The 21,935-nt window shown below is 42.2% G+C and overlaps 2 protein-coding genes across 3 annotated transcripts in view; one reads left to right on the plus strand and one right to left on the minus strand.

Annotated features, from left to right (window-relative positions):
* Window positions 1–11,521, plus strand: TCP1 (t-complex 1). The gene is made up of 12 exons (XM_017853505.1): window positions 1–336; window positions 1,592–1,677; window positions 2,187–2,315; window positions 4,016–4,113; window positions 4,512–4,622; window positions 5,153–5,334; window positions 5,927–6,053; window positions 8,902–9,077; window positions 9,457–9,580; window positions 9,933–10,125; window positions 10,217–10,380; window positions 10,766–11,521. The coding sequence occupies exons 1-12, from the start codon at window positions 273–275 to the stop codon at window positions 10,980–10,982; spliced, it is 1,671 nt and encodes a 556-aa protein (XP_017708994.1). The 5' UTR covers window positions 1–272; the 3' UTR covers window positions 10,983–11,521.
* The window catches only part of ACAT2 (acetyl-CoA acetyltransferase 2), an 18,990-nt gene continuing 7,592 nt past the window's right edge, over window positions 10,538–21,935 (minus strand). The window contains exons 5-9 of one of the 2 annotated variants that reach the window (XM_017853508.1): window positions 14,735–14,878; window positions 13,773–13,895; window positions 12,563–12,717; window positions 11,729–11,839; window positions 10,538–11,363 (exon numbers count right to left, since the gene is read on the minus strand). In XM_017853508.1, coding sequence (XP_017708997.1) covers window positions 11,193–11,363; window positions 11,729–11,839; window positions 12,563–12,717; window positions 13,773–13,895; window positions 14,735–14,878 — 704 coding nt within the window. In that variant the 3' untranslated portion in view covers window positions 10,538–11,192. The remainder of the gene's footprint in view (window positions 11,364–11,728; window positions 11,840–12,562; window positions 12,718–13,772; window positions 13,896–14,734; window positions 14,879–21,935) is intronic. The other variant, XM_017853507.1, reaches the window with a different exon arrangement.

The following is a 21,935-nucleotide window of genomic DNA, read 5'->3' on the forward strand; positions in this document are numbered from 1 at the left end:
TGCCGAGCCCGCCCCTTCCCGGGAGCCTCACTTCCGGCACACTCCCGTTTCTCCCCCTATTGCCCCGCCTCTTTTCCTTCCCGCCGTGCCCCGCGGCCGGGCCGGGGCAGCCGGGAAGCGGGTAGGGCGGTGTTACCCAGCAGCTCCTGGGGCATCGCTCGGGTACCCTCCACGCCGTCGCAGCCACTGCTGTGGTCGCCGGTCAGCCGAGGGACCGCGATACTGGTTGCCCGCGGTGTAAGCAGAATTCAACGTGTATCGCTGCCCCGAAGATGGAGGGACCTCTGTCCGTGTTCGGTGACCGCAGCACTGGGGAAGCGATCCGCTCCCAGAACGGTAAGGGAGGGCCGGGCCTGGGTCGGGCTCGCGGACTGGGAGGGCTGAGTCCCATCGTGACCGGACCCCCGCTGACCTCCTCGTGCCTCTCCTCCTTTACCTCTGCAGAAAGGGTCTCGAGGCCCCGCAGCCGGAGCCGGCCCACCCGCCGTTCCCTGGGGCAGGGCGCTGTGGCCCCCTCTTCCCACAGCAGGGAGGAGCTCCGAAGCGCGCAGCAGGGTTTTGAGACCGGCACCGCGTGGGTGTGGTGTCCGGGGCGGTCCTGGAAACGCGCCTCTCGTCGGAAAAGCGGGCCTCCCGGACTTGCACGTGCGGGCCACGCCTCGCATCCCCTTTTGTTTCAGAACGGCCCCCTGAGCGTCCGTGTTAAACGCCGGGTTTCGTTTCAGGACCATTTACCAGAAAAAGCAGGTTCATCCGCGCCTTCGCGGTTGAGTCCGGTGCTCTGTGCGCCGTGGCTGCAGTCGAGGTCCGGCGCCCGGCGTCCAGCTCTATCTGGGTTGATAGCTTCTTACGGTAGAGTTAGCCCAGGAAATGCCACTGGAGTGCAGTTGACCCCAGGAGACGGCAGCGCCAGCTTAGCAGAGCATTTGCTGTCGGGCCTTTGTATACTTGCAGAGCGCACTGTTTCTTGATAGATTCCTTAAGTTTTTTTCGTAAACAAATCTGAAAGCACCTTCCCCGTTGGCTACCGATTTCTCTACTCACAGATAAAGAGAGTTTTAATGAGCAAAAAACCTGCAGAATCTGAAGGAAAAGGCTGGCATAGCTGTACGAAGTGGCAGAGCATGAAATTGTGGTTATTACTTTTTTTTTCTCCCGCCATCAGATTACACCTCCCCATCAAAGCTGTGCCGAATAGGCTCGCTTTATTTAGGAACAGGGTCCCACCTGTCGCCCAGACGGGAGTGCCAGCGTAGCTCACTGCAGTCTCCAAGCACAGGCCCGCACCACCACATCCGGCTTTTTTATGTTTTGTAGAAATGGGTTTCGCTGTGTTGCCCAAGGGAGTCTCGAACTCCTGGCATCAAGCTATCCTCCTGCCTCAGCATCTCAGTGTTGGGATTACAGATGTGAGCCACAGTGTCCGCCCCATTTAGACTCCTAGTAGGTGGTTTTTTAATAACGCAGATTTGTAGATGTGGGAAATACAGGGGCTGTTGGATGTCATTTACGTTTAGACTGAAATTACTGTATTTCAGAGTTGTGGATTCTCATTTCTTTTTTATTTGTGTTTTTAATTGATTGTCTACAGTTATGGCTGCAGCTTCGATTGCCAATATTGTAAAAAGTTCTCTTGGTCCTGTTGGCTTGGATAAAATGCTGGTGGATGATATCGGTGTAAGTACATGTTAACTGTTGTGTTAGTTGCCTTAAAGTAAAACTGTTTTCAGTGTTTTGCTATGTTCGTTCTTTGATTTTATCAGAATTCAGGTACTGGAAGGTGATATTAAAGGTGAATATGTATTATTATTATTAGTATTTTTTTTTTTTTGAGACGGAGTCTCGCTCTGTTTGCCCAGGCTGGAGTGCAGTGGCTGGATCTCAGCTCACTGCAAGCTCCGCCTCGCCGGTTCACGCCATTCTTCTGCCTCAGCCTCCCGAGTAGCTGGGACTACAGCCGCCCGCCACCTCGCCCGGCTAGTTTTTTGTATTTTTTAGTAGAGACAGGGTTTCACCATGTTAGCCAGGATGGTCTCGATCTCCTGACCTCGTGATCCGCCCGTCTCGGCCTCCCAAAGTGCTGGGATTACAGGCTTGAGCCACCGCGCCCGGCCGTGAATGTGTATTATAATGGGACTGTGTTGATTTCTATGAGTGGTTCATATTTTTTCCTGCTGATTTCTTAGGATGTAACCATTACTAATGATGGTGCGACCATCCTGAAGTTACTGGAAGTTGAACATCCTGCAGCTAAAGTTCTTTGTGAGCTGGCTGATCTGCAAGACAAAGAAGTTGGAGATGGAACTACATCAGTGGTAGGTAGACTGGCTAAAGAATGATCATTTTTCTAAAAACAACCGACTTTCAGAAAGTTGAAGCCGTAAGTGGGTCATTTGTGCTGTGTCAGAAATAAGTTACATGTTCTGAATGCCCAGAAGATTGAGCAAAAAGAAAAAACAAAAGTAGTTACACATTTAAGAGGGAAAGAAGCTTTTTAGGTACAGATTCAGAAACACAATTTGTAAGCTGGTAGTTGTAGCTTGTTTGTACGGTTTAAGTAGGAAAGAATTTGAGTTCATTTAACATAGCGCCATTGTTTTAAATGTTGGTATTTACGGGTTTTGAGGGCTTATTTTTCCCTTTATGGCAGTGTTCAGACATCACACAGATTTTTTTGTTTCCTCCCGCATCACACCTTGAAACTTGGAAAGCTCTAAAGTTTTGTAATTTGGAGGACAAAATGTTACCAATTTGGGGGAGAAACAATGTTTCTGTGGTTTTTTTTAAGAGACCATGTGTAGCACAGGGTGCAGTGCTACAGTGCTGTTCATATCTCACTGCAGCCTGGAACTCCTGGGCTCAATCCTCTCGCCTTAGCCTCCCAGAGTGCTTGGGATTGCCGGCATATGCCACCACAACCAAATAATTAAAAACCTTTTTTTTTTCTTTTTTTTTCGGTAGAAACAGGGTCTCACTATGTTGCCCAGGCTGGTCTTGAGCTCCTGGCCTCAAGTGATCCTCCCTTCTCAGCCTCTGTAGTGCTGGGATTACAAGCATGAGCTGCTGCACCAAGCCTGTTTTATTTTTTAAATCCTGACAGGTAATCTCAGGAATTCACAGTGGGAGTGTGAGAAATAAATAAATACATCATGATATGACAGTGTGGTCTTTTCGAGTCAGTAAATGTGATATACAGTATAAACTTCATAGATCATCCAGCATGCTGGTATAGTAGAAACACTTGTTTGGTGAGAAAGATGTTAATTCTGGAAAAACAAGAGAGTTTGTGGAGAACATATATTTCTAGATTAAACTTCAGCCATAAAAGAAGGGAATCTACTCCTAAAATATGAATGTGATCTTTGTCTAACTTACGATAATGTGACTTAACAAGTGTAGTTTTCTTCTCATAAGAAGCTGACGAGATTTTAAGTCTTTTTAGTTTAAAAGTATTTCTTACTGTTTCATATCAACTTATAAGAACTATCTGTTTTCAATAATAGCCTAATATAGGTCATATGAATAGTCACACACAGTTTAGCTTCCATTGAGCACTCCCTCTAAAGGTAATAGGTGTGTTGTCTTTTACGATTGTATTGCTGAACTAGTTTCTTAGAACGTTTTTCTGGCTCCTACCCAGTTTTGGCCATTTGCATTTATAATACAGTAAGACCTCACTCCACAATGGATTCATGGAAACTGATTTGAAGAGGAAAAACGATGTATAAAACAAGTTTTCCTCCCCTCATCAACGTTACAATAAACAACTGTATTTGAGAAATTGCTGTCTGTTGTTTTGCTTAAAGTGGCAGTTTCCAAGAATTTATGAGTAACATTGAGGACTTCGAGTGTTCTGTAGCGTTCTTCTCCCTTCACCCCCCAGGTTTCTAATAACCAGTTAATTCATTTCACCACTACCATTTTGGTTAATATATGGCCATTGTAGTGTCATTTCATATGTATTGCACATGTTGAATATCCAGCATACTCAGATCAGTGAATGTTTTCTCAACAGGTTATTATTGCTGCAGAACTCCTGAAAAATGCAGATGAATTAGTCAAACAGAAAATTCATCCCACATCAGTTATTAGTGGCTATCGACTTGCTTGCAAGTAAGATTGTTTGCATTCAGAGAAAATTTTTTTAATGTAATAGTTGTAAACTGTTGTCTTAATGTTTTGATTAATAACTAAATTTTAATTTGAAAACATTCAATTTAAATGTTTTAGCATTTAAGTAGTAATGTTTGAAGTTAAAAACTTGGACCGGTATCTTTTTTCCCATTTGACTACCACATTTTCTCCTAATAATAGATTTTAGTGGCTATGCTTATGGGATAGATTAAACTTGCCATGATCTGAAGAGGGAGGGTTTTTTCATGTCCTCCTCCTATATGAAATGGCCGAACAGATATTACTTACGACATTTTGGCTCTGAGTTAAGCATGATGAATGCAAAGAGTTTGAGTAGTGACTTTATAAGCGTTTTTCTCCCCCACACTTTTAAACAGGGAAGCAGTGCGTTATATCAATGAAAACCTAATTGTTAACACAGATGAACTGGGAAGAGATTGCCTGATTAATGCTGCTAAGACATCCATGTCTTCCAAAATCATTGGAATGTATCCTTGTGGTTGTCAGATAAAATTTAGGCTTTTTAAAACGTAAGACTTTGAGATGGGCATGGTGGTGTGTGCCTGTAGTGCCAGCTACTAAGGAGGCTGAGGCAGGAGGATCAATTGAACCCAGGAGTTTCAGTCCAATGTCGGCAACATAGCAAGACCCTGTCTGGGGAGTGGGGGTGTGTGTGTGTGTGCGCGCACGCGCTTGTGGTAGCAGCAATATCAATTTTGTGCAGTAAAATTTTAAATACCAATTTTATGGAAATTGATATCAATAGGGAGGAGTAATGCTGTATTGAAATTGCCTGTTGCCTTCCCTGCTTTTTTAGGGTGAAAAGGTAATAAAAAGCATGTGTAAAAGTGATCAGAATTGCAGATAGTGATAATGTTGTAACACTTTGGTAATGTAATGCTTGCTTCTTTAATAGGTTAGATTACTAAAAGGAAGTCCCTTCAAATTATCTTTGATTTTTCACTTGTGTACCCTTTGTCCACTCCAAGCCTGTTACCGTCCTTAACTTTTGGCTTAGAAATGGTGATTTCTTTGCTAACATGGTAGTAGATGCTGTACTTGCTATTAAATACACAGACACAAGAGGCCAGCCACGCTATCCAGTCAATTCTGTTAATATTTTGAAAGCCCATGGGAGAAGTCAAACGGAGAGCATGCTCATCAGTGGCTATGCACTCAACTGTGTGGTGGGATCCCAGGGTAAGGTTTGGGATTTGGTTTGTAGAATGAGATTGCTACAGATGAAAACTATTTTTTTTTTCTTCTTCGGCGGGACGCAGTGCTTTGTACCTGTAATCCCAGCACTTTGGGAGGCCGAGGCAGGTGGATCATGAGGTCGGGAGTTTGAGACCAGCCTGTCCGATGCGGTGAAACCCCATCTCTACTAAAAAATACAAACATCAGCCAGGCATAGTGGCGCGTGTCTGTAGTCCCAGCTACTCCGGAGGCTGAGGCAGGAAAATCACTTGAACCTGGGAGGCGGAGATTGCAGTAAGCCAAGATCACGCCACTGCACTCTAGCCTGGGCCACAGAGTGAGACTCCGTCTCAAAAAAAAACTAACTTGTGGATTATGTGCAGTACATCTTTTTGTAATTTAAAGCACATATAACATGTTAGAAGGAATGTGAATTAAAAGAAATTACGTGCATGTAATGCCATAAAGTTTTTCTAAGATAAAGTGTAATTAATTATAGTCTAAATTTGTGTATTTACATACAATCGACTATGGGTGCTCTTTATTATGCTTTTAAGGATAGACGTATTAACTTAAATCTTATGTTCAATTGTAGGCATGCCCAAGAGAATCGTAAATGCGAAAATTGCTTGCCTTGATTTTAGCCTGCAAAAAACAAAAATGAAGCTTGGTGTACAGGTGGTCATTACAGACCCTGAAAAACTGGACCAAATTAGACAGAGGTATGTTGAGAGATTATTTTGGGCTTTTGAGTGTGAGTGTCTTGGAGGACTTGAACATTTTAGCCAAGTCAAACTATTTTACTTAAAATTCCAGAAAATTAGCCTGGTGGTGTTTTAGAGGGATTTGGGGTTATACAACCTATATGAAAATTGCCTTTTTGTGGAATTTTGATTGTATGAATCTGTTAGTATTAAAGATATAAAAGACAGGAATCTAATTTCCTCAAAGCAGTACAGAACTCAGCAGTGTGGTATTGACTGTAGCCTACTGTTTGCTAGATACTGGAGGTACAGGTGGTATTAGTGGTTGAAGAGCTAATGGTGGAGGTAGTGTGACCACTGCTATAGATTTGACTGCCTAATAGTCACTTAAAACAATAAATTGTTTAGGCTGGGCACAGTGGCTCATGCCTGTAATCACAACACTTTGAGAGGCTGAGGTGGGAAGAACCTGAAGCCCAGGAGGTCGAGGCTGCAGTGAGCTGTGATTGGACCACTGCACTCCAACCTGGGTGACAGCGAGACCCTGTCTAAACAAACAAACAAACAAAAAAACAATGAATAGTTAAACAGTAGTTAAACCAAACCTATAAGAAAGCTTTGCCAAGGGTAAGAAATGTGCTCTCATCTTTTAAATCAATCTGCATGGGTATTCTTTTTTCCTTCCTTCCTGATACAACAGTGTCCTCTCTGCCATCAAAGCCAGTCGCTCTACACTAAGTGTTCTCGATTCTGTTTCCTTCTGCTCTAGAGCCTTGTCTTTGATTCTTTCATACCTACTAATTATGCTCTTTCCTGGGATCTTCTTGTGGCTCTTTTGTCCTTCAAGCTTCTTCGCACATCCTCCTGCTGTAGGTGCTCCCTGTCCTACATCCTTACAGCCAGATGTCATGAGTGATTTACTATACAAAACTTTTCTGGTGCTTCTCATCCCTTTTCAGCCCTGTTCTCCATTTGAGGCACTGCATGTTAAGGTCTCTAGTGTGAAATTCGGAAGATATTTTAAGCCTTCCTCTTACTTGACCTTTAGCAACCCTTTGATTACGTCCCTCTCGAAATGCTTTGTGACACTGCTGTGTCTGGGCCACCATCTCACAATATTCTCCAGGATAGCCCCTTGTTCCCATGACTTCATATATTATCTCTCTATGCTAGAGACTCTGAGCTGTTTATCTGAGCTCCAAACTCACATACCTCTATCTAATAGAATGCTTTTCAAGTATCTCAAAGTAAACATGTCTAAAACTGAACTTGTGATAATACCGCAAGTCTGCTCTTGACCATTTTAGTGATGGGGACTTCTCCACACAGGCAGGAAACTAGGAAATGTCCTTAACTCCTCCTTTTTACCAACACCTTTTCTCCTAATCTGTCACCAACACCACTTGATTTCTACCTCCAAATTAAATTTACCTACTTTTCATTTTCTTGCCTAGACTGTTGTAGAAACACACCCAAGCTAGTCTCTTAGAGAAACTTTTCTTTCTTCTTCAATCTAAATTATATTCTTTTGTAACTTCCTGTATTTTATCTTCCTGGGGCTTACTACAGTTTTTACTGTGAGTTTATACAACTTATGAATTGTAAGCTCTAATGGTAGAGACAGAATGATTCCATTGGCATCGTAGCCCCCTCCTTAGTACAGTGTATAGCACACAGACTTGTTCAGTAGACAAGCTGCCTTTGAGGTTGATCTGTAATTCATTTTGCTTTAAAAATTATTCGAATGATCTATTCACATGGCTTCACTCATACTGTCTCTTCAAATCTGTATCTCCCATAGTTTGTGGTTTCCATGATGTAAGTGACTACCTCCTGGGAGCTTCCTCTGAGTAACAACAGAGACTTCAAACTTAATCTTGTCCCAAACTGAACTCTGATTTCCCATCCTGCCCCCTGAACTGTTGCTATTTATTTTACTCCAGGAGTCACCCAAGCCATAAAGTTTTTGACTTCTGTTTAGGTTGTCTTGTCAGCTTATATTTCATGTTACCATCTCCTTGTCTTAAGCCATTCAGTGCAATTTCCACATTGATATCAGGGAATCCTTTTGAAAACGCAGATAACATTATACTAGTCTTGCTTAAAAATATTAAGCTTCTTAGTATCTACCTTCTTTTGTGCTTCCAACTCTGGACTCCTGGTTTTTTGTTTTGTTTTGTTTTGTTTTGTGTTTTGAGAAGTTGTTTTGCGCTTGTTGCCCAGGCTGGAGTGCAGTGGCGCAATCTCAGCTCACTGCGACCTCCGCCTCCTGGGTTTAAGTGATTATCCTGCCTCAGTCTCCTGAGTATCTGAGATTACAGGCGCCCGCCACCAGGCCCGACTAATTTTTTTGTATTTTTAGTAGAGACTGTTTAATTATGTTGGCCAGGCTGGTCTCGAACTCCTGACCTCAGGTGATCTGCCCACTTCAGCCTCCCAAAGTGCTGGGATTACAGGCCACTGCGCTCGGCCTGGACTCCTCTTGACCTCATTAGCTGCCTCCTAGGCTAAATTTATGTCTTATGTGCTTGTAGTCTCTGCACACCACTTCAGTGACGCTTGCCCTGGAGTGTGATTGGTAATCCCTCTCCCCACTAGATCCTTGAAGGCAGGCAGGACCTGTGTTCCCTGTTTTACCATAGTTCTCGATTAGTAATTCAAATTCAGGTTGGGGAGAGCTAAGTGGTAATTTTTAATTCCTTTAACTTTTCCATGAATTGGACTAATTTAAATTCTGGTCAGAGATAACAAAGGTTAATACAATTTAATCTGTGATTATCTTGTGATAAATACTTAATGGAAGTTAAAGCTAAATTATTTTTAAAAATCACAGAAGGTAATTCTGGGTTACGAAAATACTTTGCAGAGAATCAGATATCACCAAGGAGAGAATTCAGAAGATCCTGGCGACTGGTGCCAATGTTATTCTAACCACTGGTGGAATTGATGATATGTGTCTGAAGTATTTTGTGGAGGCTGGTGCTATGGCAGTTAGAAGAGTTTTAAAAAGGGACCTTAAACGCATTGCGAAAGCTTCTGGAGGTATGTCTTGTGCTGGCTGTCACATAAAAGACTTTCATTATACCTGACCCCAACAAAGGTCTTTTTACATTGGAATATTGATAGGAAACAGCTTCCAAAACGTTTATATTCTCTTAATGCTTTGTGCTGCCAACACATTTATAGAGCCATTTTTCATGTAACTGGAGAAATTCATTAAGTTTGTTGGAAATTCATGAATGAATTTATTCACTTCAAAAATGACATCGTTCTCTCTTAGGATAAAAGGAGTTAGTGTGTGCTGCCTAACTAAATTCTAAACTTGTAATATAGCACTTTTATCACAAATGCTACTGAGTCTAAAGGATATTAAAATCACGAAAGATCAATACTTACAGATCCCTTGTAACTCTCTTAATAGCAACTATTCTGTCAACCCTGGCCAATTTGGAAGGTGAAGAAACTTTTGAAGCTGCAATGTTGGGACAGGCAGAAGAAGTGGTACAGGAGAGAATTTGTGATGATGAGCTGATCTTAATCAAAAAGTAAGAGCTACTTTCTAAAATTGTAAAGTTACACAGATTTTGTTAAGTAAAAGTAGGTTTTCTTCCCATTTATTTGCTGCTTGTAGTCTCACAGTGATATGAGCAGTTATACGCGTGGGATAAAATAACATTGGGCCACTGTAAATCGAGATGAAGTAACCATTTTCATCTCTTCTGCATGGACTAGACATTGTTTCTGTATAGTGTATCTAAATATCCTGAGTAGGCAGGACTTAAGGGCACTTTATGTAGACTTATTAAAATGCCATTTTTTGGAGAAATTGATGGTCTTGGCAAAAAAAAAAAAAAATTTAAAAAATGCTGTTATAAGAATTTCATTTTTTTTGAACAGCACTAAGGCTCGTACATCTGCATCGATTATCTTACGTGGGGCAAATGATTTCATGTGTGATGAGATGGAGCGCTCTTTACATGATGCACTTTGTGTAGTGAAGAGAGTTTTGGAGTCAAAATCCGTGGTTCCCGGTGGAGGTGCTGTAGAAGCAGCCCTTTCCATATACCTTGAAAACTATGCAACCAGCATGGTAAGAACAGTTATTCCTTGTCTTAGAGTAGGTAAGGGGCTTTAATTTTTTTTCCCTTTTGTGAAGTCACCTAACTGTCCTTTTTTCCTAGGGGTCTCGGGAACAGCTTGCTATTGCAGAGTTTGCAAGATCACTTCTTGTTATTCCCAATACACTAGCAGTTAATGCTGCCCAGGACTCCACAGATCTTGTTGCAAAATTAAGAGCTTTTCATAATGAGGCTCAGGTTAACCCAGAACGTAAAAATCTAAAATGGTAAGCATACAGTTTCCCTCTCTTTTAGACATCTTTTAGCCCTTTGTTAACCTCCGCGAAACAGTTTCCATTAAAAAGGATAGTAGTCAGTTACATGTCAGCAAACATAAATAACAGACTTGTCAACTACTTAACATGAAAAACTTCACAGCAAGCATTTGTTGTTAGTCACTCTAATTCAAGGGATAATGACTAATTATTAGCACTGGTGTGCCTTAGTTAACAACTCTGATTGCTAATCTCTCCTTCTTTGGGTAGAAAGACACCTACAAGATCTCTAGTCTGACTTAAAAATCAAGCTTAATACTTGAATGAAATGCTGGAGTTAATGGGTCACCTAATTAAGTTGTAAGCGGCCATTTTAATAGTTCTTTCTTAATTGCAGGATTGGTCTTGATTTGAGCAATGGTAAACCTCGAGACAACAAACAAGCAGGGGTGTTTGAACCAACCATAGTTAAAGTTAAGAGTTTGAAATTTGCAACAGAAGCTGCAATTACCATTCTTCGAATTGATGATCTTATTAAATTACATCCAGAAAGTAAAGATGATAAACATGGAAGTTATGAAGATGCTGTTCACTCTGGAGCCCTTAATGATTGATCTGATGTCTCTTTTATTTATAACAATGTTAAATGCAAGTGTCTTGTACCTTGAGTTAAGTATTACACATTAAAGTACAACAAGCTGTAAATTTGGGTTTTTGTGATGTAGGAAATGGTTTCCATCTGTTTTGGTCCTTGATTTCGCATATAACAACCTAGTACTTTCTTAGTTTAAAAATAAATTGAGGTTGTTCAAAGTTGAAGCAGTTCATCCTCTCTGAACACACATTGCTATTCCCATCCCACCCCCAATGCACAGGGCCGCAACACCACGACTTCCGCCTGTTCTCTCCAGTGTATGTAACAGGGTCACAAGAATTCGACAGCCAGATGCTCCAAGAGGATGGCCCAAGGCTATAGCCCCTCCTTCAATGTTGACCTAAGGAGGAGAAAAGATTTAGATTGTTTATTCTTCTGTGGACACAGTTTAAAATCCTAAACTTGTCTTTCCTCTTAATGCATCAGCATGCTACCCTTTCAAACTCAAATTTTCATTTGAACTGCTTAGGAATAAATTTACACCTTTGTGAAAATTCATCCCTGCCTATGTTACCTCATTCCTTTTATGCCAAGTAAGCTGTCTTTTTTTTTTTTTAAACCATGGGAAGTAACAAAATACATGAACTCAGTCCTAGTAACTAGTATTTCTTTATTACCCACATGGCCAACACCTGGAAGATAGTATCTTAAAATGGCATTGTGAAATTCACTGGTAAGCACTCAGGGTTACTTGTGCATCTTTACCTTCTCTGGGTTTAATCCAAGTTCTTTAACTATTGCAACAGAGAGGGCTGCAAAGGCTTCATTGATTTCAAATACATCAACATCCTCCAGTGACCAACCTGCTTTTGTAACCTAGAAGACAGATTCATAGAAAAGATGTCTAAAACTTGGGTGGAAAGGCTAAAACATTCTTTGTCAACATAAATACGAAATATGCTGCATGATACTGATCTCTTAAATTGCTACTTTCGTTTGTTCTTATGTTAATACAGTGACATTCTCACACATTTTTGCCTTAGTGATACCCATTCCATCCAAAAGGTTAAGGATGTGATCTAAAAGATCCCTTAGAAATTCTAAATTCTTAAATTTTGAACCAGTAGCATCTGTTATGTGTATCTAAGGGTAATGTAACAGAATCAGTTCCCTTAAAAAGCATATGATCTAAATGCTCTCAGTGGCTGGGGGGTATTGGCTCACACCTGAAATCTCAACACTTGGGGAGCCTAAGGCCAGAGGATCACTAGAACTGAGAAGTTCAAAACTAGCCTGGGCAACATAGTGAGACCTTGTCTCTACAAAATTAAGAAGTTAGACATGGTGGTGCACCTGTAGTTCGAGGTAACTTGGGAAGCTGAGGCCGGAGGAATATTTGAGCCCAGGAGTTTTGAGTCTGCAGTGAGCTATGATGGTGCCACTGCACTCCAGCCTGGACAACAGAGCAAGACCTTGTGTCAAAAATAGGAATGCTCTTGGTTACTCTTCTGGTAGGGAAAGACTAAAGGTAACTACGTGAATAAGCTCATTTAAGAACAGGAAGACAAATTTCATAAAGGGGAACAGGGTTATACTCACAGCTTGCTTTATGGCTGGAATTGGTCCTATTCCCATAATGGAAGGCTCCACACCCACTTGGGACCAGGAAACTATCTGTGCTAAAGGTGTAAGCCCACGTTTATCAGCTTCTGACTTCTTCATAAGAACCACAGCTGCAGCACCATCATTCATTCCTGTAAAATATAAGCGACTTGATTTCTACAGTGCTTATTCACCTCAGTTACATATCTGTGTCTTCTTTACCACCTGAAGACATGAGTTAAATCGTTTTACCTGTTGGCTAAGGCATTTACTGTAATGAACAGACTTTATACATAGAAATCATGTTTGGCAATATAGTGACCACAAAACTTGCCAACTAGAGAAAGTGGTAGGATTATAGTAGGGCTGGGCGTGGTGGCTCACGCCTGTTATCCCAGCACTTTGGGAGGTGGAGGAGAATGGATCACCCGAGGTCAGGAATTTGAGACCAGCCTGGCCAATATGGTGAAACCTGTCTCTACTGAAAATAGAAAAATTAGCCAGTGTGGTGGCATGCGCCTGTAGTCCCAGCCACTCAGGAGGCTGAGACAGGAGAATTGCTTGATCCTGGGAGGCCGATGTTGCAGTGAGCTAAGATTGCGCAACTGCACTCCAGCCTGGGCAACAGAGCGAGACTCCATCTCAAAAAAAAAAAAAAAAATTATAAAATTAAAAAATAAAAAAAAAAGATTACAGCAGTTGGGAAGGAGGGATCTCTGACAGGAAATGGAACAATAAGCCTGGGCCTCACAAGGAAGTATTGGGAGTTTCTGGTACTGGAAAAATACAAAGGTAGATAAACTTAAGTTCCCTAATTTACTTCTTCATTTGTAAGTCTAGTTGGGATGTCAAGAAACCAAATTAATTCTTTCAGTATAGGTTAGGTCAATGATCAAATACAGAGAAATGACATGTTTCCTTAAACTGTTTTAAGAATAATTTTGTATCTATGAGTTGGGTGTGGTGGCTCATGCCTGTAGTCCCCCAGCTACTTGGGAGGTTAAGGCAGGGGCTCACTTGAGCCCAGCCAGGAGTTTGAGACTGCGAGTGAGCAAAGATCATATCGCTGCACTCCAGCCTGGCTGGCAGAGTGAGTCCCTGTCTCAAAAAACAGTACTTTTGTATATAAATAGAAAAATATTCACTTGGTAGACCTTATAGACCATAGTATTCCCCCAGATGAAGTATTTCCTTCAGAAAATCTAACCTGAAGCATTGGCTGGGGTGACGGTTCCCGTTCCATCAGTAAGAAAGTAAGGCTTTAGCTTGGACATGGCTTCTATGTTGCTCCCATGGCGAGGAAACTCATCTGTTTTAACTTCAATAAGACCTAAACAAAGGAAAACCAATTACTCAAGATTAGTCCAGGGACAGAAGTGTGTTGGGAATGGTGGGTTTCTCTGACATTAAACATGAGGATTCATATTTAGCAGAAAAGTTGTAATATATAACCACTTTGATTACAACAGGAGGAAAGTACACACAAGAATTATTGTACATGAAAACAATGTATGAGTATGTCCTTATGAGACACCTGTGTTTTCCAAATCCATAGGCCTTCCTGAGGAAAGTAGCTACCAGGGACCTGTTTGTGCCAAATTCTGCTATGGTTTGGGTCATAGTACTTGACTGGTTACAAGTGAGTGGATCAGGGAGTCTCAAAGTCAATCCTGCACTGCTGGCTGGACATAAGAGATGTCAGTTATCAATAAGGGAGCTTGATGGAAGCACTCTGTATTAGAAAATAGCAAGTGACCCCAAAAGATCCACCCTTTAGAAATGGGAAAGGGAGATCACACAGAAGCGGCGAGAAGTAATGGGTGTCCACTTCTGAGGAGGTTGAGCCTATATACAGGAAACAGGTCAGCTGGTGCCTCCTAACAACCATAAGCCAGTGCTCCAGTTTCTCATGAAACCTGCTGTATGTGCACATCAGTCGTGGACACTCTGGAACCAAGGGTGCCTGAGTGCTGACATAGTTCCCACATTACCATGTCCTGTAAACCCAGCATACCCCCTCCCCACATTCATGTATCCAGGACATATCTTTGCAACCTGAAAAATATAACTAAGATATAATTTCTAAAGATTCCTATGTATTACTCTTTTAGATGTTACTCTTACCTATAAATAGATTGATGTTTAATTAAACCATTATGATATACTCACCTTTTCTAGATGACACCAAAACTGGTACAATCTCTTTGTCAAAATGGCCAGCTTTCTGTGCATTCTCTGTCCTATTCTGGGACAGAACTGCAACCTTGTCCTGATCTTCTCTACTCACTTGCCATTTTTTGGCTACATTTTCAGCTGGGAAAGGAGAAAAACAGCAAAAAACCAACATTTTTATGAACTGGCATTTGATAGCTCAAGTTATCCACATTTGACCAAGCATTGACTGACCACACATACTAGCAGGCTCATGGTGGCCTGTGCAATGCTCTGTGTGGGGTGGCCCTGCCTGCCACCAACAGTGGGTTTAGAAGTGTTGCAGAGACTCTCAGGAGTCATACTTCTCTCCTTCCCTTTCTTCTTTTTTTTTTTTTTTTTGAGACGGAGTCTCGCTCTGTCGCCCAGGCTGGAGTGCAGTGGCCGGATCTCAGCTCACTGTAAGCTCCGCCTCCCGGGTTTACACCGTTCTCCTGCCTCAGCCTCCCGAGTAGCTGGGACTACAGGCGCCCGCCACCTCGCCCGGCTAGTTTTTTGTATTTTTTAGTAGAGACAGGGTTTCACCGTGTTAACCAGGATGGTCTCAATCTCCTGACCTCGTGATCCACCCGTCTCGGCCTCCCAAAGTGCTGGGATTGCAGGCTTGAGCCACCGCGTCCGGCCCTTCCCTTTCTATATAATCGTAAACTTACAGACATTTCCTTCACCTAGAGTCACCACATATATTTCCCCTCCATTTGCTTTAACATTTTCTTTCTGAACCATTTGAGAGAAAGTTGGAAATACAATGCCTTTTTACTCTTAAATTTTAATTTCAGTGTGTACTTCCCCAAAACAAGGCCACTTTTTTACATAAGCACAGTTACAAAACTCAGGAAATTGGGCGAAGTGTGGCGGGTCACACCTGCAATCCCAGCACTTTGAGAGGCTGAGGCAGTAGGATCACTTGAGCCCAGGAGTTTGACCAGCCTGGGCACGGTGAGACTCTGTCTCCATTAAAAATAAACTTATCTGGGCACGGTGTGTGTGCCATGTAGCTAGCAGTCCTAGCTGCTTGGGAGGCTAAGGCAGGAGGATCACTTGGGCCTAGGAGTTCAAAGCTGCAGCAAGCCATGATCGCGCCTCTGCACTCCAGCCTGGGTGACCCTGTCTCACAAAACAAAACAAAAATCAGGAAATTTAACATGAATCAAACACTATTATCTAATCTTTGGTCCACATTCAAATTTCACCTATTATCCCAGTAATGTCCTTCTAGCTCCTTTATTTGTTCAGTCCAGGAGCCAATAAAGAAGCATGCATTGTACTCAACTACCAATCTCTCTAATTTGCTTTTATCTGTAACAGTTCTTCAGACTATGCTTCCTAAGCTTGATATTTTTGAAGAACATGGGCCAGTTCTTTTGTTAAGGATATCAACTTTGATTTGTCTGATGTTTCCTCAGGATTAGATTAAGATTCTGCCAAAAGGGAGGTATACCACTGAATGATAGTTTTTTTTTTTTCAGTGAATTTTTTTTTTTTTTTTTTTTTTTTGAGATGGAGTCTCGCTCTGTCGCCCAGGCTAGAGTACAGTGGTGCAATCTCCACTCACTCCAAGCTCCGCCTCCCGGGTTCATGCCATTCTCCTGCCTCAGCCTCCCGAGTAGCTGGGACTACAGGCGCCCGCCACCAGGCCTGGCTAATTTTTTGTGTTTTTAGTAGAGACAGGGTTTCACCGTATTAGCCAGGATGGTCTCGATCTCCTGACCTTGTGATCCGCCCGTCTCAGCCTCCCAAAGTGCTGGGATTACAGGCTTGAGCCACAGCGCCCGGCCTTCTCAGTGAATCTTATTAGGACACAAATGACAATCAGTTTATCCCAGGTGATGTCATCTTTGATCACTTGGTTAAAACGGTTTGGTATTCACCAGGTTTCTAGCTTTTAAAGGTTCCATTTTTTCATTTATAAGCAATCAATAATTTATGGGAGGCTCTTTTTAGATTATCAAAATATATTCTTCCCCATCATATTTTCACCCACTAGTTTTAGCATTCATTCATGATTTTCTAACTCCAACATTCCTTCTATTGGTAAGGTATTAATTGCATTTTACCATAAAGAAAAGCTTTTCCTTTTCTCCCATTTATTCAGTTATTTATATCAGGATGGACTCATACATTTTCATTTTATTGAATAAGTTATAACTCATTACTATCATTACTTACTTTGATGATGAAATTGTTCAGAACTTGGGCAGTTATAACCCATTAGTATCATTACTTACTTGCATGCTCAAATTGTTCAAAATTTGGGCAGTTATAACCCATTACTATCATTACTGACTTTGATGCTCACATTGTTCAAAATTCCACTACAGGAAGGTGGAAGCCCTGTAGGCTGCCTCCTGTGTACTTTTGACATGCCCCTCAGCGTGTCCTTAATTTTTTAGCATTTTTTCCCCAGCCTTGGAAAATTTGGTCATTTCTCCAAACACCCTTAGTTCCTTTTAGTGGAGAAATGTATTTAGAAGACCTGGGTGTCAGGACTGCTTGTTGTGACCGGTTTGTCATTGTTGCTAGGTCTCTTCAGTAGAAACTTCCATATGTGTAATTTATAATTTTACATATGCACACACACTCACCTTGAGTTCATACTGCATTTTGAGTTCTCCAAAATGCAACCTCACACCACAAGCTACATTCTTCTCTCTTTCCGTATCTGTAACTCTCTTCTACAAATGTGAGAATTGCTCAGGTGTGGTGGGTCACACCTGTACTCCCAGCACTTTGGGAGGCTGAGGCGGGAGGATTCCTTGAGCTCAGGAGTTTGAGGCCAGCCTGGGCAACACGGTGAAACCCTATTTCTACAAAAAGTACAAAAAATTAGCCAGGCATGGTGGTGCACACCTGTGGTCTCAGCTACTCAGGAGGCTGAGGTGGCTCAGGGGGTTGCAGTGAGCCAAGATTGAGCCACTGCACTTCAATCTGGGTGACACAGTGAGACCCCTGTCTCCACCAAAAAATTAAAAAGTTATTGCTTTGCTTTCCAAGTCTTGTCTTTACTTACCAAGCTATTCTTCCTCTTTTTTTTTTTTTTGGATGAGGACTCACTATGTTGACCAAGCTGGAGTGTAGCAGCTACTAACAGGCAAAATCATAGTATACTACACAACCTCAAACTGCTGGCCTCAAGTGATCCTCCCACCACAGCCTCCCTAGTAGCTGGGACTATAGGCACCTGCCACTGCACCCTATAAAAGCTATTCTCTTACATACACTTCCAGAAGCTTTATAGCTTTTGCTTTTACTTTTAAATCCATGATTTATCTCAAATTAACTTGTATATATGGCGAGGGAGGGATCTAGGTTCATCTTTCCCATGTGAGTAATCTGTTGTGTTCCAGCACCATTTGTTGAAAAGACTTCAATTTCTCCATTTCATTCCACTGATGCCTTTGTTGAAAACGAGCATAAGTCTGGGTCTGTTTCTGAACTTTGTTCTCTTTCTCTGTCCTTATGCCAAAACCACGCTGTCTTATCTACCACAGCTTTATAGGCAATGTTAAAATCAGAACGTGTAAGTGCTATTTTCTGACTTCAAAATTGTTTTGGCTATTCTGAGTGCTTTGCATTTTAAAAATACACTATTTACTTATTTATTTAGAGATGGAGTTTCACTCTTGTTGCTCAGGCTGGAGTGCTATGGTGCAGTATCTTGGCTCACTGCAACCTCTACCTCCCAGGTTCAAGCAAGTCTCCTGCCTCGGCCTCCAGAGTAGCTGGGATTACAGGCGCCTGCCACCAACACCTGACTAATTTTGTATTTTTAGTAGAGACGGGGTTTCACCATGTTGGCCAGGCTAGTTTTGAACTCCTGGCCTCAAGTGATCCACCTGTCTTGGCCTCCCAAAGTGCTAGAATTACAGGCATGAGCCACCGCGCCTGGCCTTATACATTTTAGAATCAGTTTTTAATTTCTAAGAAAAAGTCTGCTGCAATTATGATGGGATTACAATGGGACAATAATTATGTGCATATTTTTAAGTGACCGCCTATGGGTTACAATATGGATCCTTAACTTATAACCATCTACTTAGACTCAATTCTGTCCCATTTCACATAAAAATTTAAGGACCATATGAAAGTGCAGCTCCATTGTTCCCTCATCTCCCCTCTGTCCCTCCCTCTGTCCCTTTCTCCCTTCCTTCTTTCCCTCCCTCCCTCTCTCCCTCCCTCCTTTCCTCCCTTCCTTCTCTCTCTCTCTCTCTCTTTCAAAAGAGATAGGGCCTCTCACTCTCTCACATAGGCTGGAGTTCAGTGGTGCAATCATAGCTCAGTGCAGCCTCGAACTCCCAGGTTCAAGCAATCCTCCCACTTCAGCCTCCAAGTAGTTAGGACTACAGACACAAACCACCATGCCAGGACTTAATTTATTTTATTTTATTTTTAGTAGAGATGAGGTCTCGCTATGTTGCCCAGGCTGGTCTTCAACTCCTGGCCTCAAGCAATCCTCCTGCCTCGGCTGCCCAAAATGCTGGGATTACAGGCATGAGCCAACACACCTGCCTACCCACCCCATTCCTTACCTCTATTATATCCATATATGTTGTAAATGTTATGTTTTTTACTTTAATTAGCCACATCTGTTTGTAAATTAAGAAGGAAAATACAATCTTTTATATTTACCTTCATAATTACAATTTTTGGCACTACTCATTCTTTTGTGTAGACCCAAGATTCCATCTTCTGGTATCATTTCTCTCAAGCCTTCTTTAAGAGCTGGGGTCTCACTTGTCTTTACCTACCCCCAGGTTTGGAAGCTATTCTTTTGTTGTTGTTGTTGTTGTTGTTGAGGTCTCATTATGTTACCCAGACCGGAATGCAGCAGATACTCACAGGTGCAATCATAGTAGACTATGATAGCGTTGCCTAGGCTAGACTCAAACTCCTGGACTCAAGCAATCTCCTGCCTCAGCTCTTGAGTAGGTGGGACTACAGGCACATGCCACTATACCTGGCTCCTTTAGTATTTCTTGTAACATAGGTGTGCAGGCAATTCTTCACTTTCATTCTTGTTTATTTTATTTTTGAGACAGAGTCTCACTCTGTTGCCAGACTGGAGTGCAGTGGCGGGATCTTTTTCTTTTTCCTCTTTACTACAGTTTGCTAAGGTGCAATTTTTGCCTTGTCCATCTTGGTCTTTGAACTTCTTTTCACACCAAATTTGGAAATTTTCTTCAGTTTTTTTCTGCCCCATTCTCTCTCTTCTTTTTTTTTTTTTTGAGACAGAGTCGCTCTGTCGCCCGGGCTGGAGTGCAGTGGCCGGATCTCAGCTCACTGCAAGCTCCGCCTCCCGGGTTTACGCCATTCTCCTGCCTCAGCCTCCCAAGTAGCTGGGACTACGGGCGCCCGCCACCTCGCCCAGCTAGTTTTTTGTATTTTTTTAGTAGAGACGGGGTTTCACCGTGTTAGCCAGGATGGTCTCGATCTCCTGACCTCGTGATCCGCCCGTCTCGGCCTCCCAAAGTGCTGGGATTACAGGCTTGAGCCTCTCTCTTCTTTATTTATGGGATTCCTATTCCATGCATGCTAATCCTATTTATTTTGTCCCACAGACCACCAAGGCTGTTCATTTATATATTATTTTTTTGAGACGGAGTTTCACTCTTGTTGCCCAGCCTGGAGTGCAATGCCATGATCTTAGCTCAGTGCAACCTCCGCCTCCCAGTTTCAAGCAATTCTCCTGCCTCAGTCTCCAGAGTAGCTGGGATTACAGGCATGCACCACCAGCCTGGCGAATTTTGTACTTTTAGCAGAGACAGGATTTCTCCATGTTGGTAGGGCTGGTCTTGAACTCCCGACCTCATGTGATCTGCTCACCTTGGCCTCCCAAAGTGCTGGGATTATAGGTGTGAGTCACCACACCTGGCCTATTTTTTAATTTGATTTAATTTTATTTTTTGAGATAGAGTTTTGCTCTTGTCACCCAGGCTGGAGCGCAATGGTGTGATCTCAGCTTGCTGCAACCTCCACCTCCCGGGTTCAAGCTATTCTTCTGCCTCAGCCTCCCAAGTAGTTGGGATTACAGGCATGGGCCACCACATCCAGCTAATTTTTGTATTTTTAGTAGAGACAGGGTTTCACCATGTTGGCCGGGATGGTCTTGAACTCTTGACCTCAGATGATCCACCCGGCTTGGCCTCCCAAAGTGCTGGGATTACAGGTGTGAGCTAATGTGCCTGGCCTGTTCATTTACTCTCCATTATTTCTCTCTGTGTTCTTCAGGTTGTGTATATGATCTGTCTTCAAATTTCCTGACCCTTTTTCTTCTGTCTCCAAGATGCTGTTAAGGCCATTCAGAATTTTTTTTTCTTTTTTTTTTAGAGATGAGGTCTAACTATGTTGCTCAGCCTAGTCTCAAACTCCCAGCCTCAAGTGATCCTCCTGCCTCAGCCTCCCAAGGTGCTGGGATTACAGGTGTGAGCCACCATGCCCGGCCCCATCCCAGTGAATTCTTAATTTCAGATTGTGTACTTTGCAGTTCTAGAGTTTCTATTTGGCTCTTGTTTATATTTTTTCCTTTTACTCCTGAGATGTCCACATCTATTCCTCTATGAAGATTATATCTTTCTTTGTATCTTTAAACGTATGTAAAATAGAGCCTTTAAGATACTTGTCTGCTAATTCTAGTATTGCAGGGTCTGTTGACTGTTGTGGTTTTTTTCCACCTGGCTGTAAGCTATATTTTCCTAATTCTTTGTGTATCTAGAAAGTTCTTATTGCACGCTGAACATTATAGTTGCTATATAGTTGGACACATGGATTTTACTATCTTTAGAGAATATATTGATTGAGTTTTGTTTCCACAAGCAGTCAAAATACTGGCAAATCACCTTGGTCCTTTTGAGGCTTGTTTTTAAGCTTATTAGTTTGGGTCTAGAGTAGCTTTTACTCTATGGCTTGGGCCCTACCCCTCAACTGTGGTCTTTCTGAGATGTCAGTGGAGTGTCCAAGGGGTTCAGTAAGGTTTCCACTCGCTTGTCCAGAACTTTTATCTCCTAGTAATCTATAAAATCTCCAGTTCACCTCTCCCTTGCAGCTCTTTTCTACTAGGCCTTATAAGCTGTTATCTACAAGTTTAGTATTTGATCAAAGACTTAAGGGGACCCTTTTGCAGATTTCTGGGGTTCTTTTTTTCTTCTCCCCCTTATTCTGC

Source organism: Rhinopithecus bieti, unplaced genomic scaffold (genome assembly GCF_001698545.2).
Source record: "Rhinopithecus bieti isolate Rb0 unplaced genomic scaffold, ASM169854v2 scaffold_37503, whole genome shotgun sequence".
In the NCBI taxonomy this organism is placed as follows: domain Eukaryota; kingdom Metazoa; phylum Chordata; class Mammalia; order Primates; family Cercopithecidae; genus Rhinopithecus; species Rhinopithecus bieti.